Raw genomic sequence first — 17,896 nt, 5'->3', positions numbered from 1 at the left:
GGGTGTAGTTTCCAGAACCCCAAAGTCCCCTTCTTAGAAGAGAAGAGCGCTAACCAGGAAAGCAAGGGAGGCAACCTTAAGAGACCTTCCAGCTGAGACCAAGGGTAAACCCAGAGTCTCCAAGCCCAAGATTTCCACAAGGAAAAGGGTTCCTGTACAAAACCTGAAGTGCACCCCTGTGACCCCACCACCAGTTGAGGCTGAGTTGGTGCCAGAAGAATCATCTTGTGATGGGTGCGAGGGGGAGGAGATTCAACCCTGTCTTGAAGATCTGGATCCAAGAGACCATCCTGAGCTGCAGACTTTGCTTGCAGATGGTGACCCCTCTGGGACAATTTTCAGTAGGGGACAGAGAGGGGATCCCTCTCTAGAAGGTCTGCGCCAATAGGCAGCTTCCCAGATTGAAGGGCAAGACCATGTGAAGCATAGGCTGTACTGGGAGGATGGACTTCTCTACAGTGAGCCTATGGAGTCTATTCCAGGGGACAACAGGAGACTGGTGGTACCCCAAGAACTGAGATCCAAATTCCTACAGTTGGCACATGAAGTCCCCCTGGCTGGTCACTTTAAGAGAGCCAAGGAGAGGATATCATTGTACTTTCACTGGCCGAAAATGGGTGCAGAAATTGGGAAACATTGTAGGATTTGCCACACCTGGCAGTTAAGTGGAGCCAAGAATGCAGTTTAGTGCCTCTCCCAGTTGTGGGAGTTCCCTTTTGAGAGGGTAGGGATTGACGTTATTGGTCCCCTAGACCCCCCCAACTTCTTCAGACAAAAATTTATATTGGTTGCAGTAGACCATGACACTAGGCACCCTGAAGCTATTCCAATGAGAAGTGTTACTGCTCAGGCAGTGGCTAAGGCCCTACTTGGTATTTTTGAACCAGAGTAGGAATTCCTAAGGAGGTTGTATCTGACAGGGTTCACATTTGATGTCCCACTATATGCAAGCCCACGTGGTAAACCCGTGGGATCACCTACAAGTTCTAAACTGCATACGACCCTTAAACAAATGAGTTGGTATAGAGGTTTAATAGAACAATGAAGAGCATGATTGGATATTTGGAAGAACCCTTTAGAAGAAAGTGGGACCTTCTTCTGAAATGCCTTCTTTTTGCCTACAGAGAGGTTTGTCAAGCTGGAGTGGGCTTTAGTCTCTTTGAGTTACTTTATGGTCATCCGGTCAGAGGCCTTTTGGCCCTGATTAAGGAGGGTCTGGAGAGTGTTCCTTCCCTCAAGCCAGTAAGGATTACTAACTATGCGATAGGCCTCAGAGAGAGGATGCCACAGATGATGACGGAGGCTTCTGAGAATTTAAAGCTGGTCAAGCTCTTGTCAAACATTGACCTAACCAGAAGGCAAGCATGGTGGATTTTACTCCAGTCATGCCATCTTGTACAACCTACATTGCCCTCCAACCATGCCAGCTGTGCCCTCCTGTGGTGACTTATCCCCAGATGTTAGTGATGAGCCGCATATCTAGGGTGAGGGGACAGAGAGGCATGCCCTACCAAAATAAAGTAACAAACAGCAAAGCTAAAACACTTTACACTTCGCGCTGTGCCCCAGAGTGATGGTGATAAAACAGGAGAAAAGATTAGGTTAAAATTAATAATAAAAGCAAGGCTCAAAACCTAGAGCTGTGTGCAAAGGTTCATACACACAAGTGTTCAACAAAGGGGATCCCCAAATTACTGGGAAGACCCCAAGAACAAACATTGACCAACCGGTTTCAGTGGTGTATAAGGGTGTAACCACAGCCTAGGTATCACTGATCAGGCCCTGTCCTGTTGGTCCTCCTTTCTCACTGACCAACCTTCCCAAGTCCGACTGGGGTCTTTCCTCCCTTCTATCTCTCTCTCTAATTGTGGTGTTCCCCAGAGGTCTAACCTTTCTCCCTGGCTATTCAACCACTACCTGGCACCTCTGGCCCAGTGCATCATTACATTCTGTTCTACCTTTCAGGGCTACGCGGATGACACCCAGCTCTCCTTAAGGCTCCCCTCTGCCCCTTCTCTCATACCAGACTGTCTATCCGCAATTCAGGAATGGTGTGCTGCCAATGATCTCTCTGCTTAAATTCCCGTAACACTGAGAGCCTCCTCATCGGGACGCCTTCTTCCTCCTTTCCTTTTTCTCTGGCCACCTAACGTGGGCCCTCTTTCTGCTCCTTTCTGTGAGGCTAAGAACCTTGGTGTCCTCTTCAACCCTACCCTCTCCTTCTCTCCTCACGTCTTGGACATCTCGAAAGAAGTCACACTTTCAGCAGCACCTCCCCAGAGGTATTCTGCCTTTCTCACTTTACCTCAGAACCTCACTGTCTCTAGAGCCCTGGTCCTCTGTAGGCTGGACTATTGAAACAGCATCTTTCGAAATCTGCCTGTCTCTACTCTTCGACCTTTACAACTCATCCAGAACAGGACTGCGAGACTTGTCCTTGGCCTGAAGCCCAGGGATCATATCTCTCCAGCTCTGAAATCTCTGCACTGGCTCCCTGTGGCTGCAAGGATCAAATTGAAGACCCTTTTTCATCGTCCACAAGACTTTTTGGGGCCTGGGACTGCACTACCTCCAACTTTTTTTTCCTAACCATCTTCCTTCTCAAACTCTCTGCTCATCCACCTCCAATTCTCTGAGGATCAGATGCTTTTCCAAGCAGAGAAGGCAGGGGGTGGGGGGGCAGATCTCTTTCCTCGGCTGGGGCCTCCCTCTGGAACAGCCTCACTGCCTCTCCCAAACTTTTGTAACCCTTGCAATGGCACTTTCTATCAGGCATTTTGATTTGTAAGCTATATGACCTACAGATACTATGGGGTACATCTTTATTATTTAATCTATAGGGGATATTTTGTGACTTCTGAACCGGTTATAGGCTTTTTCAAGGGGTTCTTCAGAAGAAGTCCCTCTAGACCTAGAGGGGCCTCCAGGGTGCCTCACCACCTCTCTCACAAGAGCAGGTTGGGTCTTGGGTATCTTGGTTGGAGGGGTTGTGGGCAAGCAAAGTGCATGCTTCCACTTCTTTCGAGATCTCATTTTACCTGGCTTGGAAGTTTCCCTCCTAACACTAGGATTTATACTGTAGTCTTCATCAATAGATTCAACAGTCTCAAGGTGTTTAGCCTTTGACCTATCTGTCCTGGTCTTCCACCAGCTTTGAGAATGACCAGTTCTCAAAGACCTAAGTCGGGGTGCAATTTGTTAGAAGCAGAGTGGGTTAAAGACTTTACAACTGGATTGGCAATGGAGAATGGAAGGGGCTCCTATGTCCCTAATATTCTAGCCTTAGACTTGCTTTGGTTAGAAGTTAACTTACTAACACAATGGGCCTCATTACGACCCTGGCAGTACGGGGTTAACGGCGCCGTAAAAGGTGCCGGCGCCGTCTACCCTTTACCGCCTCATTACGAGGTCCCCTCGCGGGGGCCAGGAAGTAACGCCCGGTCAAACGAGGCGTGCTTACCGGGTCCCACGAGGGGAAGAGGGAGCAATCAACGGGCCAACTCGTAATCGCCCGTTGTTTGCTCCCTCTCCCATTCCCATTCAGCCCTATGGGAGCTGAAATGGGAATGGGGAAGGACCGGGTCCGGGTCCTTGGAGGGAGAAATTACGGGGCCTTCCGAACTCGGATTGACCCAGTAATTCCTCATTCTGTGGACCCAGACGCGATTTTGGCGGCAGCCATGCCGCCAATAGCGGCATGGCTACCGCCGAGGTCGTAATGAGGGTCAATGACTTACAGTGGGGTCCTCTGTAGGTTGCCTCTCTAGCCAATGTGGGTTGGTTCTGTTTCTTCCTACTGGGAGGCCTGGGGGTACTGGACACTACTCCTAGAGTCTATAAGTCATTCCCCTAACAGGACCCTCCCAAGTACCTCATTCTAAATACTGACAGGGATCCTCCCTGTCATATTGTTATACTGAATGAGAGCTGGTAGAATTGCAACCATTTGGACAGGGCCTCCAGCAAATCTAGTGGGACCTTTTGGGTGCCTTAGCAACATCCTCGGGCCAGGCTTGAAAAAGCTTTCATCTTCAACTGTTCTGCTGGCCCCATTGTCTCTCATGGCAGGGATTTCCTGGCCATTCACAAGAACACTGTCCATATAATACCCAGCGTTCAATAGTTGCCCACCTTGTCTCACGATCCTTTAGTTTCCTACTAATGAAGCAGATCGGGTGTTCCATGCCTTTCTCATCCAGTTGACTCAAAACAACACCTATCCCTGGGTTGGAAGCAATTGTTTGCAGAATGAAGGATTGGCTGTAGTCCGGAGCACTCAAGACTGGAGCTTGACAAAGGGCTTACTTCAGTCCTTCAAAAGTATTGGTGCACTCCTCATTCCACCTGACCTTCCTGGGGAATTTGGGTGAGATCATCACATTCAAGGGAGTAGCTATGGTCCCATAGTTCTCTGTGAAGTTCCTGTAATACCCAGTGAGACCTACGAAGGCTCTCACTTGGGTCCGAGTAGTAGGGGTGGACCAGTCTTGTACAGCTTGTACCTTGCTAGGCAATGGCCTTATTTCACCTCCTCCTACCTCAAGGTAGACCACTTTACTCTGACCAATTTGACATTTAGCCTTTATGGTCAGATGGGCCTGTTCCGGAGCCTGCAAAACATATCCTAGGTGGTGAAGATGCTCTTCCCAAGTGGGGCTGAACACTGCAATGTCATCCAAGTATGCCATGCAGAAGTCCTCTAACCCATTCATAATTTCACCATCCTCTGAAATGTAGCAGGTGCATTTTTGAGTCCAAAAGGCATAACCTTAAACTGGACTGTAGAGGCCCCCTCGGGTGGAAAATGCAGTTTTCTCCTTGGCATGGTCTGTCCGAGCTATTTGCCAATAGCCTGCGGTCAGGTCAAAAGTACTGGGGAACTTGGCTGAACCAAGTTTGTCCATCATCTCATCTGTCCTGGGTAAAGGATGGGCTTCAGTCGTGGTGACTGCATTAAGAGCTGTATAGTCCACACAGAATCTCAACTCTTTGGTTCCTGCTTTTGGTACTAGTACAACTGGACTAGCCCATGGACTTGTAGATGGCTCAATAACCCAGGATCAAGCATCTTCTTGACCTCTTCCTTTATCTGGGATCTTACATGATCTGACATTCTGTAACCCCTGCTTTTGACAGGGAGACTGACACAAGTGAGAAATCATGCTGGCCCCAAGGGTTCAAGCCTGGTGTCAGTGAGAACAGGGAGGCAAACTAATTCAACAGAGTCTTGCACTCCTCCTGTTGTTGCAGAGTCAAATGTGAATAAAGTTTTATTACTTCCGATTGTCTCATCTGAGGAGATCAGGGAGATGCTCACTCTCCTCCTCCTCTTGATCAGAGGCTAGTAGCAAAGCTCCTAGTTCTGGTCCGGAAACTTAAGCCGTCAGATGGTTAGTGTGGTAGACCCTAGGGGCCTCCTTGGGGTTGCCTAAGACCACTAAATAATTGACCTCTCCAAGTTTACCCACAATCTTGAAGGGTCCAATCCATTTGTCCTGTAAGGCCCACTGCATTGTAGGTACCGTAACCAAAACCAGCTGTTCTGGAGTAAACTCCACCATGTTGGCCTTCTGGTCATGCCAATGTTTCACCCACGCCTGACCTGCTTTCAGGCTATCTGAAGCTTCTGTCATCATGAGAGCTATCCTCTGCCTGAGGCCTAGCACATAGTCCATGACTCCCATTGGCTGAAGGGAAGGAGCACTCTCCAACCCTTGCTTGCCAGGGCCAAACGGCCTCATCTGATTGACCATAAAGATGTACAAAGGGGCTGAACTCAACCCCTGCTTGAGGGACTTCTCTATAAGCAAAGAGAAGGCATGGCAGTAGAACGTCCCACTTTCTTCTAAGGGGTTCCTCTAAAGCACCTATCATGCTCTTAGTAGTTCTGTTAAACCTCTCTACCAACCCACTGTTTTGGAGATGATAGGCTTGTAAGTCACTCCACAGTTTTTCCACATGGTATGTATGTGGTGAGACATTCAATTTGATCCCTTGTCAGAGATGACTTCCTTAGAAAAACGTACCTTAGTAAATATACCAAGGAGGGCCTTAGCCACTGCCTGAGCAGTAACAGTTCTCGTAGGTATGGCTTCAGGATACCTGGTAGCATGGTCTACCACAACCAATATAAATCGGTTGCCTGAAGAAGTTGGAGAGTCTAGGGGACCAACAATGTCAATCCCCACTCTCTCAAAAGGGACTCCCACCACAGGGAGGGGCACTAAAGGTGCCTCATTCTTGGACCCACTCTTGCCAGAAGTCTGACAAGTTTGGCAGCTCTTACAGAATTTTTCTACGTCAGTCCCCCCCCCCCCATCTTGGGCCAGTAGAAGTTCAGAGATAACCTCTCTTTGATCCTCTGGAAACTCAAGTGGCCAGTCAGAGGGATCTCGCGTGCTAACTGTAGGAACTGTCGTCTCACCTCCTGGGGCACTACCAGTCTCCTGTAGTCCCCTGGGTTAGACTCAACTGGTTCACTGTAGAGGAGGCCATCCTCCCAGTAAAGCCTATGCTTCCCTGGCTCTTGCCCTTCCAGCTGGGAAGCTGTCTGCTGGCACAGAGCTTCTAGAGAGGGGCACTCCCTTTTGTCCTCTGCTGCTGAAGTCTGTCCTAGAGGGTCCGCCTTCTACAAGTAAAGTCTGCACCTCAACGCAGGGAAGGTTTTCTTCCAGCTCTTTGTCACCAGTAGCTGTCTCTACAGAGTTTAGTTGGTCTTCCCACTTAGCCTCAGCAGGGGAAGGTGTCACTGGAGTGACCTGGAACAGTCCTCTCGGGGATGTCCTTGGCCTGGGAACAGGTTTAGGTTTAAGACCTTTCTTTCTCACAGAGACCTTGGATTTCTCCTTTGACTCCTTTTATTTTTCTTGGAAATAGAAGGGTGGCCTTCCTGTGTACTGGAGGTATTGGAAATCTCCTCAACCTCAAACTGAGAGTCCCTCAAGGTTGCCTCTCTGGCCAATGTTGTTTGCTCCTGCTTCTTTTTCCTGGGGGTGCCTGAGGGTACTAGATACACCTCCAAGAGTTTTCAAATCATTTCCCAACAATAATCTCCATGGCACTTCATTCTGTACACTAACAGGAATTCTAACAGTCATATTATTGGACTGGATGAGAGCTGACAGAATAGGAACTATTTGGATAGGGCCTCCTGCACGTTTAGTGGGACCTTTGGGTGCCTTAGCTACATCCTCAGGGTTGGGAAAAACTTTCATCTACCACTGTAATGCTTGCCCCAGTGTATCTGATGGCAGGGGTCTACTGACCATTTACAAGAACACTGGCCTTATAATATTCTTTGGTGTTATCTGGTATGGAGTTGTACACATCCACATTCTGTTGTTCCCACAGACGCGGGGGCAGTAAAGAAACACTGGCTTCAACTCCATTGGGGTCGTCAGCCAGTAGTTGAAAGTGTGCACTTGCCATTTGTGCTCCTCCCTCAGGAATGAGGGCTAAGGAGGCAGTGTGGACGCCTGAAGATTTACTCTTGCATCTGGGATCCCCGGTCACATGATCTACAGACCCACATGCAAAACATTTCCCAAATGTTCTCTGGAATGGGGGTTTCTGTTGACCCGCCTATGTTTGTGGCCCTCTTTTGGATGGTTGGAATTATAATTCTCTTGACCTTCTTTCTTGTGCTGCTTCCCTTCTTCCTTTTTGTGAGTTTCCCCAGAGTCCTTGTGAGCGGCCTTGTTGGCCACCCACAAGTCAGCAGCTTGCGCTAGCTTTTTGGGATCAATCTCTTTAGCAAAAAAAGATTCCTCATTCCTTCAAAGGTATGTACTCTCTCTACCTCTTAACCCAACCATCTACGTTTTTCAAACATTCACATGCCAGGTAGTCCAAGGGGTACCATCAGTCTTTTTGATGGTCCTAAATCTCTTAAGGTACTGGGAAGGAGTTTTCACAAATCTGGCTATTAAGGCCAGTTATACTGATTCACAATCCTTTCGCTCATTTGATGTCTGTGCCTGGCAAATTTTGAATACTTTTACAGAAGTCAAAACTGTTGGCTTTTTAAATGCTTGTTTTTAATAGGACTTCAGTGTAAGGAACAGTGAGAGCACACGTTTATAAATCAAGTGACTAAACGTACATTTGCTTAAGACATTATTATTATATCAGGGACTCATTTACAGCTGCTATTAACTCTCACAAGACTAGTTAGGAATATCATTGGAGGCACAATACAGCACAGCGTTTGATGCTACTACAGTAGTAGCATCAAAGAGTTGTTGGGAGGGTGTGTTTTGGGTGTTGAGGCAGGTAATGCCGTAGGCAGCCAATGGGTTGGTAAAAAGCCAAACCAGACCCACAAGCTGTGTCACTTGAATGTCCATGCTACCTGTACACCACTGCAATAGTGTTGGATTACCGGCGGCACTTAAGCGCCACCTAATAGCCAAAACTAACCAGGGAGAGAGCCAAACCCAAGTTGCTCAGTGGAAGAACAGAGTGTTGTGAGAGGTACACCTCCAATTATTTAGAGTGAGACCAAAATAATGGCAGTGTGTAGGTTTATCCGCAGTAACAGTTAAAGGGGGCTAATGCTGTGATGTTACTTTTTTATAATATATGCTTGCTACTTTTCGCTGCTGAGGCATGCAACAGAGAAGTTTCTAATAGTATTTGCCTCCAATCGTGCCCTATGTTGTAACTCTACATTTTACGTACCGTTTAATGATTTTAAGTTAATTAAATAATTGTGATCTATTTTAAATAAGTTGACTAGCTTCCCATTAACAATTATTTTTCTAAAGCGGTCAAGAGTACATCATTAATATGCTCTGTTGCTTCCACCTATAACCCGCACTGTGTCAACCACATTATCTGATTTCACTGAACATTTACAAATGGGGATAATGTGTTTTAACAATATTTTGTTTTTTTCTTCCTCATCAGGTATGCTATGGGACTTATAAATACTAAACAGACCCTTCAGCAGTGTGAAAATGTTTCTGCGTCCTCTTTCTGCAGGTAACAAGGATGAAAAATAGCATGTATATAATTACTGATTGGCATCTAACGGATTGATTGTTTTCATGATTTCATTTTATTCTTGAGGCAGGATAAATACTTCTGTAGTAATTCAGTCAGTGAAAAAATGCTTTTTTTAAATAATGTATTTTATTATATTGTGTATTTGGTTTCATATCCACTTTTACACAGATAAAACAAATTCAAAATGTCAACAATTTCAGTAGTAGAAGAAAAAATTGTGTAAAAAAGATAAAACACAATAAATACATGCAATATAATGCCACAATCCATAATCTTAGTATCTCAAATCAGTTAAAATGTTAGAAAACAAATGCACAAAATTCTCGAGTCAATCTAGGCATTAAAAATACTTTTCGCTAGTACTTTTCCATATAAAATACACAGCTGAGGTAATGACGAAGTGATTCTCCCGAAAATATCATACTCCGGTATTGGTACGTTTATGTAGGCGATATTTAACTTACATAAAAGACATAAACATGTCCCCTTCTTTTATAATAGATGAGTAGTAAATATATTGAAATCCTTTTCTGTTAAACTGTAGAACAGGGGTCTGCAACCTCCGGCGTGCCCGTGTTTGGTCTATGACTCCCATGATCTCTTACTGTGTTGGTTAGGGCTGATGGGATTTGTAGTCCAAAGCATCTGGAGGGCCTAGGGTTCCAGACCCCTGCCATAGGAACTATTCCCATGCAACATAAAAGGCATGTTAATCCGCACATTCACCACAATGCAACTCTGCATCTCAAAACTTAAACACTGTTAATGTTGATTATGTAATATGTTCATCTGTAGTTATCGGTTGTGATTGCCTTCCCCCCTCTTGCTGCCCCTACTGCACTTGGTTGATGTATCTGTCATTGCATTCAGTAAAGCACCCAATATACGGATTGGCTTGACAGCCCTATGTGCATTGTAACAGTCCTTTGCCAAAGCTCTTCACCCTATACAAATCTATGCATGAAAAAATAATGAAAAATACACCTGTTGTATTCGATTTGATAATCTAGATTGATTTTCATTTTTCTTTTGTCCCGCTGCAGGCGACGCCTCCCTACAATAATGGTGAAACTGAGAATGTCACAGAACCTGAAAACCGCAATAACCTTTATTGAACAGGGACGTATCCTTTTTAAAACCTGCGGATTTACCTTACTGGCTCAGCTGTCAATGGGAGTATAAACTTGATTAATATTGAATGATAGTTTTCTTCTCCTCTAAACCACTCCCTTCTCACTCTTCCGTTCACAAGCCTTCATTGCCTCCTCCTCTCCTCTTTTCTCTCCCATATCACCTGATGAGGTTACTAGACAAGTCCCCTCTATGAAAGTCTCATTGAAAAAGGTGCTCCCTTGCTCCTCTAGAGCTATCGAGGAAAACATTGTCTCCCTTGTTCCAGTTTTGGCTCATTTCTGCAATCACTCCTTTGCCATTGGATCCTTCCCCTCACTCCCTTGAGCACCCTCTCCTCACAAAGCCTTCTTCCGACCCATCATGCCCTGGCTAACTACTGCCCTATCTCCATTACCCTCTTCCTGGGCAAACTCTTGGAGAAGCTGGCCATCTCCTAGCTTATCCACCACACTGAATCTGTTGGTTGTCTCCACAACCATCAGTCTGGCTTCAGAGCTGCCAGAGACACAGAACCTGCACTCCTGAACACCCGTGAACACTTCCTCTCTAATCTCAATTTCAACTCTTCTTCTGCTCTCACCCTTCTTGACCTTTCTCCTGCCTATGATACAGTTATCGTGCCACCCTGATAGATCGGCTCCGTGATACCCTTGGCATCACAGACCTACCTAGCTCTAGACTGGTTGACCTCCTTCCTTTCTGACCGACCTTCCCAGGTTCAACTGGGCCCTTTTCTCTTTTCCATCTTACTCTCCACCTGCGGTGCCCCTCGGGCATCTATCCTCTTGCCTTGGCTTTTCAACATCTACTTGGCCCCTCTAGCCCATTTTATCCTGACTGCCTGTCTGCTATTCAGGCATGGTGCACTGCTAACGATCTCTGCCTTAATGCCAGTAAGACAGAGATCCTTCACATTGGGACCCCTGCTCGCTCTTTCCCTCTCGCACTCTGGCCATCCACCATGGCCCCCTCCTTCTCCTCGCTGTCCTGCGAGGCAAAAACCTTGGTGACATCTTCAACTCCTATCTCTCCTTCTCTCCTCACATCATGGACCTTGCCAAGAAGGACCACTTTTAGCTGCACCTCTTCAGAGGCACTCTCCCTTTCCTCACCTTCCCCCAGAAACTCAATGTCTCCAGAGCTCTGGTCCTCTCCAGGCTGGACTACTGCAACAGCCTCTTCCTCAATATTCTTAACTCCTCCCTTCATCTCCTTCAACTAATTCAGAATAGGACTACAAGACCTATCCTTCGCTTCAAGCCCAGGTACCTCATCTCTCCAGCCCTAAAATATCTCAACTGGCTCACGGTTGGTGCGAGGATCAAGTTGAAGACCCTCTGCATCACCCACAAGGCTGTCTGGGGCCTGGGACCTCGCTACAGCCAACTCTCTCCCTAAATATCTTCCTGCTAGAGCCCGTCGGTCTTCTAGATCTAACTCTCTGCAGATCAGATGCTTTTCGAAGCAGAGTGGGAGGTAGATCTCTTTCCTCTGCAGAAATATCCTCCCTGCCCCTCTCAAACTTGAGCCGGATCTCCTTAAGTTCCGGAAGCTTCTCGAGACCTTCCTTTTATCTTCCCCCTCCCCAGCTAATGTCCCCATCTGCCTCTTGACTTGCTGCCTGGTTCCTTGACATTCTACGGCACCAGGCCCTCCTCGTCCAGCCCATACGTGCACGTGGTCTCCCCTGCCCCCCCCAACCCCCAGCCTTCACTTGCCCTTCCGGGCCCACTCCCCCTGCACTAGCCTGGTTGGGCCTGCACCCCTTGAGCCCTTCCAGCCCCTTACCTCGAAGCTTTGCTTGTGTATCTTTCTTCCCCTGCATTCCCCTGGCTCTGTCCACCTGGCCTCCCCTGGCACTTGCTATTTTAACGAGCCCTTCCACCCTAACCGCCTCCTCACCCACCCCTCTCTCCCCTGCACTTCTTGTTACTGCACTTGCACGATCCGAATGCCAAAAGGCCTAGTAGGACCATTTTTATCCCTGTCGTCGTCCCACTTGTCTTGTTGCGCCTTGAAACACATTGTGTATATGCGCATTATAAATACCCAATAAATAAAATAAAAATGCATGACAGTACTTGTATTTCACATGTTGCGTTTTAACAGTTGTCACAAGCTTTGAAGCAGGACTCAGAACAGTGATTTTTATGCTGAATCTACTTCTCTGCTTCTCCCTGTTCTTGACTCTCAAAGTGGTAGATGTTCATAGTCTTTTTATTTGTACCCAAATTGACTGAGGTTTGATACCTAAAGAAATTAATTGAATGCTTGACATAATTGTACCAATAGGAATTGTAGCGTGAAGGAAAACCTGGCAATAAACCTATAGTTTGAATAACATATCCTTAATTTATGACATCACTTTTTGTGTAGTGCTTTATGCCTGATCACTCAAGCTTCTAGGCACTGCTATATAGGTGATAACCATACAATGCTTTCGGAGGAATGTTTGATAAGTGGCTGACTCTTCCCAACCCCTGGATTTGTTTGTGAAGCAACATTTCTGCATGAAAATCCTTAGCTAGGAGATATCTCAACATTTCCAACATACAGTTGACTGAGAGGACTTCGTGAATGTGCTTTGGCAAAGGTGTTGTTGGAGAGATTTAGCTGAAGGCCTCTGGTGAGGGGTTCAAGAATACCAAACCTGTAATGTGTCCACCAAGTTTGATCAAACTCTCTCAGCGACGTTCCACCCAAAACAATCGGGTTGCCGAAGTAATTGTGGGACAGAAAGTGCCCTACTTGACTTGCAGACCCAAATGTTAGAAAGGATGGACGAAAGCAAAACGGGGCTGTTGATACTATTTCTATCAGCCGCTTTTGATTTGTTAGACCATTCACGCCTGCTCAAAACACTTGCTATTTCAGGCAACTGCTCCGATCACACTATTGAGTGGATAAATTCCTTTCTGCGTGAAAGAAGTTCCAAAATCTGCTGGGGTACTGCTTGCTCTGACTCAGTCCCTATTAACTATGGCAGGGGGCTTGCATCTCTCCAGCACTCTTTAACATATATATAAAACCTCTATGTGAACAACTGGAGACAAAGGTCCTCCACTTTACTAAATGTGCAGATGATTTCCAACTTATAATGAACCTTTGTGGAGACTATACTAAAGATCTGGCCAATCTCAACTCTATCTACGCATCCATCAGGGAATGGATGGTTAATAATTGAATGTGTCTCAACTGCTCAAAAACCGAGCTTATGATTTTTGGCACCAAACTTGCAAGGAACAATTTAAATTGGGCATATTCTAGTTTCAAAGTGGTTGACTGTCTCATTCCAGTGGTCAAAAAAGTAATGCCACTAGGCACTATATTGGATGCATCACTCATCTCTGACGCACATGTCAATAATGTTGCTAAAAACTCCCATTATCATCTCATTCTTTCACCAAATTAATTAACTCGTTTCATGTAAGAACAGCAAGACTTTAGTCAGAGCTGTAATAATGCCCTGGTTGGATTACTGCAACGCCCTACTTAGTGGAGCCAGCAAGGAAAGTGTACATTAACTACAGATCATACGGAACGATGCAGTTAGGATAATTTACAACATTTCCATAAAAGAGCACATCACCAATTTCCGAAAGGAGCTTCATTGGCTGCCTGTGGAAAAGAGGATTCAATTCAAAATTCTATCACTGACCCACAAATGCTTACATGGTAATGCTCTGGATTATCTGATTATCTTAAGCAATCATTAATGCGACACAACCCCAGCAGTGTTAGGTAAGAATTGGTTCAGTCACACTGTGTGAGACTACACAACACTTATCTGCTTGGTATTGGGTAACCCACCTTTTGGTATAGGTCTGTACTACACAAGTTGGTAGTGTGACGGAGCAGCCAGGCCTATCTCAATAGGGTTAAATGTGAGCTGTAGAGCTGTAGCAAAGAAATTCATCAATACAGGTAACCCTTCCACTCAAGGTTTCAGTTATAAATAATTATTTAATGAACATCCAGTTTTAAATAAGCATTCTTTAAAAAGGCAATTTGTGTAAAAATGTAAATCTACTTTAAAAATACTTTTCAGAATCAGAACAAGTTGGTGGATAATCTTTGGATATGCTTCTTACACAATTCCTGCACCCTGAGGCAACTTCAGTCACAAGGACAGTAATGGCATTTATCTATCACACTAGTTATACTTGGCAGATTCTGAGGTTACAGAAAGGAAAGGTTTAAGGAAGGAAAAAGGTTATAAACAGGTTCTCAGTATATGTGAGGACACTTAAGTCTTTCAATAAAATCTAGACAAGGCGTTCCCAGCAATTACAGTCTAAAACAGTTTACCACCTATGAGGGACAAACAATATCAAAGTCAATGGGCTAGAAGAGTCTGCAGGGAGCCAGGACAGCCAAAGTAAATTTAGATCGGTCTATGGAGCTGAGGCACTTCTTAGATAAAAAGTCTTACACAAAGTTAGAGAGTTTGTAGAAATCACATGTAGGGTCATAAACTGTTAAGCCTGTGCAAAGTTGGAATCAACTCTAAAGGTAAGCTAATGCGATTCCCAACTGGGAAAAGCACAGCTAAAAGACAGAGGGGTAAGTACCCAAAGTCTAAACAGTACCTCTGATTTGAAGAAGAGTGGTTCAGCTGGATTCTGTCCTGCTACAGCGGTGCAGACCCCGTGTTTCTGAGCCTCAGTCATGGGGACAAGAGGGAGGACGTCTGTAGGGCTCCTGCGGCGGTATTTTGGAGGTTGTCGGCAGCTATGGGTTCTTTTCAGTTCAGCAGCACTTCGCGATTTCATCGCTCAGTAAACGGCACCATCGCAGATACTGGTTGGGCTTTCTTCACTCGTTGGGTCCTGCACTCTGATGAGGGGAGTCGAGCTCTGGTCGTCCTGCTTCTGGAGGGTCCTTAGGAGACTCCTGGAGCATCTGGTCGGATTTCAGATGTTGCACTCGACTACGGATTCCTCGACCCCTGGCACTTGGTTCTTGCATCAGCGAAGAAGTACAGCCAGTCAGGGAAGATGGTCCAGTGGAGTTCGTCTCGAGGTTAGTTGGTCCCACTAACCCAAGGAAAATGTCATCCCTTCCGGAGCTTCTCTGTCAAACACAGCAGCAGGGATTCACCAGGCAATTCAAAGGTCCAGGCGGATACAGCGGTTTCTTCGTCGGGTGTTTCTCACAGTGGTCGACTCTGCCTCTAGTCCCAAAACCCTCGGCTTTTAAGCAGATTTCTCCCATTCATGCACAGCCTAGGCTGTCAATCACACAGCCAGGCAATTGGGACTGGTTGCATTCCAACACTCATAGAGACAAAGGACGGGAGTTTCGGGAACCTCCCTCACATCCTGCCTTTCCAGACGCACTGGAGCCAGAGGCGGGCTTCATGGCTGAAGCCTGCCAAAGGCAAAACGAACAAAGGGCTCAAACCTGGCTCAACGCACAGAGTAAAACCCAAGAGACCTCACACACAGAAAATGGTGAAAAAAAGACCACCAGGGCCATTTTGACAAAATGGTCACCCATGGGTGCTATACTGCAGCTGAGCCAGCGGTAGAAAAGTACAATGGTAGGAAAATTAAACCACTGCCACCAGACATTTAAAGTAGTGTTGGTAACATAAAAAATGTTACATGAGAATGTAGGATAAGGGGCTACTAGATAACCCCCCAGCACTCCCCATAGGATGGGGTGTGCTGGACCTACAAAGAGCAAAGGTAAGTAAAGTCAATTTCACTTTACTATTCTTGGGAACGGGTTAAAATTAAAAAGTCCTAAAGTCCAGCAAAAGATTTGGGGGTCTCTAAGGTGGGAGGAATTGAGCACTAAAATGAAAATTCTCCCTAATAAGCCAGACCCTGCGATCTAGCTCAGCGCAACTTCTTACTGTCCCCCATGTGAAACACACTAGAGGAAAGGGCAGGTAATTTCCCCTTAGAGCTGCCAGAGCATGGAACATCCTCCCAGTGAGCCTGCGCACAGAAGGAAAATGTACAGATTTCAGAAAAAATCTGAAAACGTTAATGTTTGAATAAATTCTCCCCTTGATTTGATTGCTAGCTGTCCTGTCTTCTTGCTGAATCATCCTTGTGTACATGTGCACCCTGAGGCCTACGGCTATGGCGCGTAAAGTAAAAAAAAAAAATGGTAACATGACCAAGCAGTCTTGTAGGGTAGATGGCTGGTACCAACGTACAGTAAGTTTCACACAAGCCCACATCTAAATAAGCCACACAGTGTATACTGAGAAATATATACTTTTCTAAGTACTTTCAGTTACAGTATACTTAAAAGGGATTACCCCAAAAAATCGTAATCGTGGTGCGCATTCGGCATGGTAAAAAATACCAAAGCCCATAATATTGAACATATAAAGATTTTCGGATGCTTAAAGGTGTTTATAAAGCCATGGGGATGCATGTACATTCCTAGAAATATACACATGTCGCAATCCGGAGAAGGAAATTAGATCTTTACAGATGGCCAGTCCTGTGATTTTTGGAGCAACCGTGTAGCCTGTTTAATGCAAAAAGACTTTTCTAACCTATACAGTTCTGTGAAGACCCATAAGGATTGCCAGGTACGCCGGAAGCTTTTTTTAAAAGTGAAAATACAATAAACCTGCTCCTTATATGTGTACATTTGTTTCTAGGGTAGAGCTTCTGAAGGACAGGCCATGCGTGTGGAGCATGCACTGAAGCCTGACGTATGTGTGGAAAAATTGTTATACGCTATGCTAAAAGAGAGAATATCTGAAAACGCCCCAGATACATTGAAATATCTGCGGGTTCCTACACTCAACGCAAGACGGTTTGTAAAAGTGCGAGGTGTATAGGTAACATCTGTACCAGCATCAGGTTGCCTGTGTTGGATTAATACGGGCATGTATACCAATACAATGTGGGACTTTCATACCTGTGCCTTAGAGCTGTATTGCAGCAGATCGTGAATGAACGGTATGCACATTACTTCAGCATTAAAGGTTATGTTTTTACAGGCCCCTGAAATATCGGAACTAAATGCTATGAGTGTCTAGTGCATGCAGAGTTATAGATGTGGTGCCCGGGGGGGCGGGAGGGTTGGGGGGGCGGCACGAATAGCGTTATTAAAAATCCTGTAAAAAAAATCACAGCTGTTAACCCTGTGTCAGACCCAACATGTATAATATCTGTTAGACAACTAAAATGTCTTCCACCAGCCTGGTCTCTGGTTATTTCTTTTTGTAGTGCGCTTTAAAAGAAGAATGACTGTGGTATCTGACCGGGACCGACAGTGGCAGGCTGATTTAGTGGATATAAGTTCTTTTGAAAAGCAGAACAATGGTGCACGATACATCTTGACAGTGATAGATGTTTTATCAAAATATGCTTTTGCCGAGGTCTTGAGGGATAAGGCTGGTTCAAGAGTGACAACTGCCTTCAAGCATATCCTCAGCAACGGGCCAGTGCCTGTAAAATTACAAACTGATGCATGTAAGGAGTTTTTAAATGGACTCCTCCAAAACCTTCTAAAGCAACACAGTGTAAAACGCACAACGAGGTAAAAGCCGCTGTTGTTCAACGTTTTAATAGAACCCTGAAATTTAAACTTTGGAGATATTTCACAGCATATAATACACAACACCATGTGGACGTACTACAGTTTTTTTTATAGATGTGTAAAATGCAAGCTATCACCGATCTATTAAAATGACTCCAAAGTCGGTCACGTCTGAAAACTCATTAACAGTACAGAGAAACCTGTATGCTGTATCGGAGAAGATCAAGAAAACACCCTTGCGCTT

At 45.6% G+C, this 17,896-nt stretch overlaps 1 protein-coding gene across 2 annotated transcripts in view; it reads left to right on the top strand.

Annotated features, from left to right (window-relative positions):
• Positions 1 to 17,896, top strand: part of IMP3 (IMP U3 small nucleolar ribonucleoprotein 3) — a 143,847-nt gene that overhangs the window by 64,609 nt on the left and 61,342 nt on the right. For both annotated transcript variants that reach the window (XM_069641337.1, XM_069641338.1), the window contains exons 3-4: positions 8,908 to 8,982; positions 10,050 to 10,129. In XM_069641337.1, the coding sequence (XP_069497438.1) occupies positions 8,908 to 8,982; positions 10,050 to 10,129 (155 nt within the window). The remainder of the gene's footprint in view (positions 1 to 8,907; positions 8,983 to 10,049; positions 10,130 to 17,896) is intronic.

Source organism: Ambystoma mexicanum, chromosome 1q, assembly GCF_040938575.1.
Source record: "Ambystoma mexicanum isolate Mex_15411 chromosome 1q, UKY_AmexF1_1, whole genome shotgun sequence".
Lineage (NCBI taxonomy): Eukaryota > Metazoa > Chordata > Amphibia > Caudata > Ambystomatidae > Ambystoma > Ambystoma mexicanum.
This window is presented reverse-complemented; position numbering and strand designations above follow the sequence as displayed.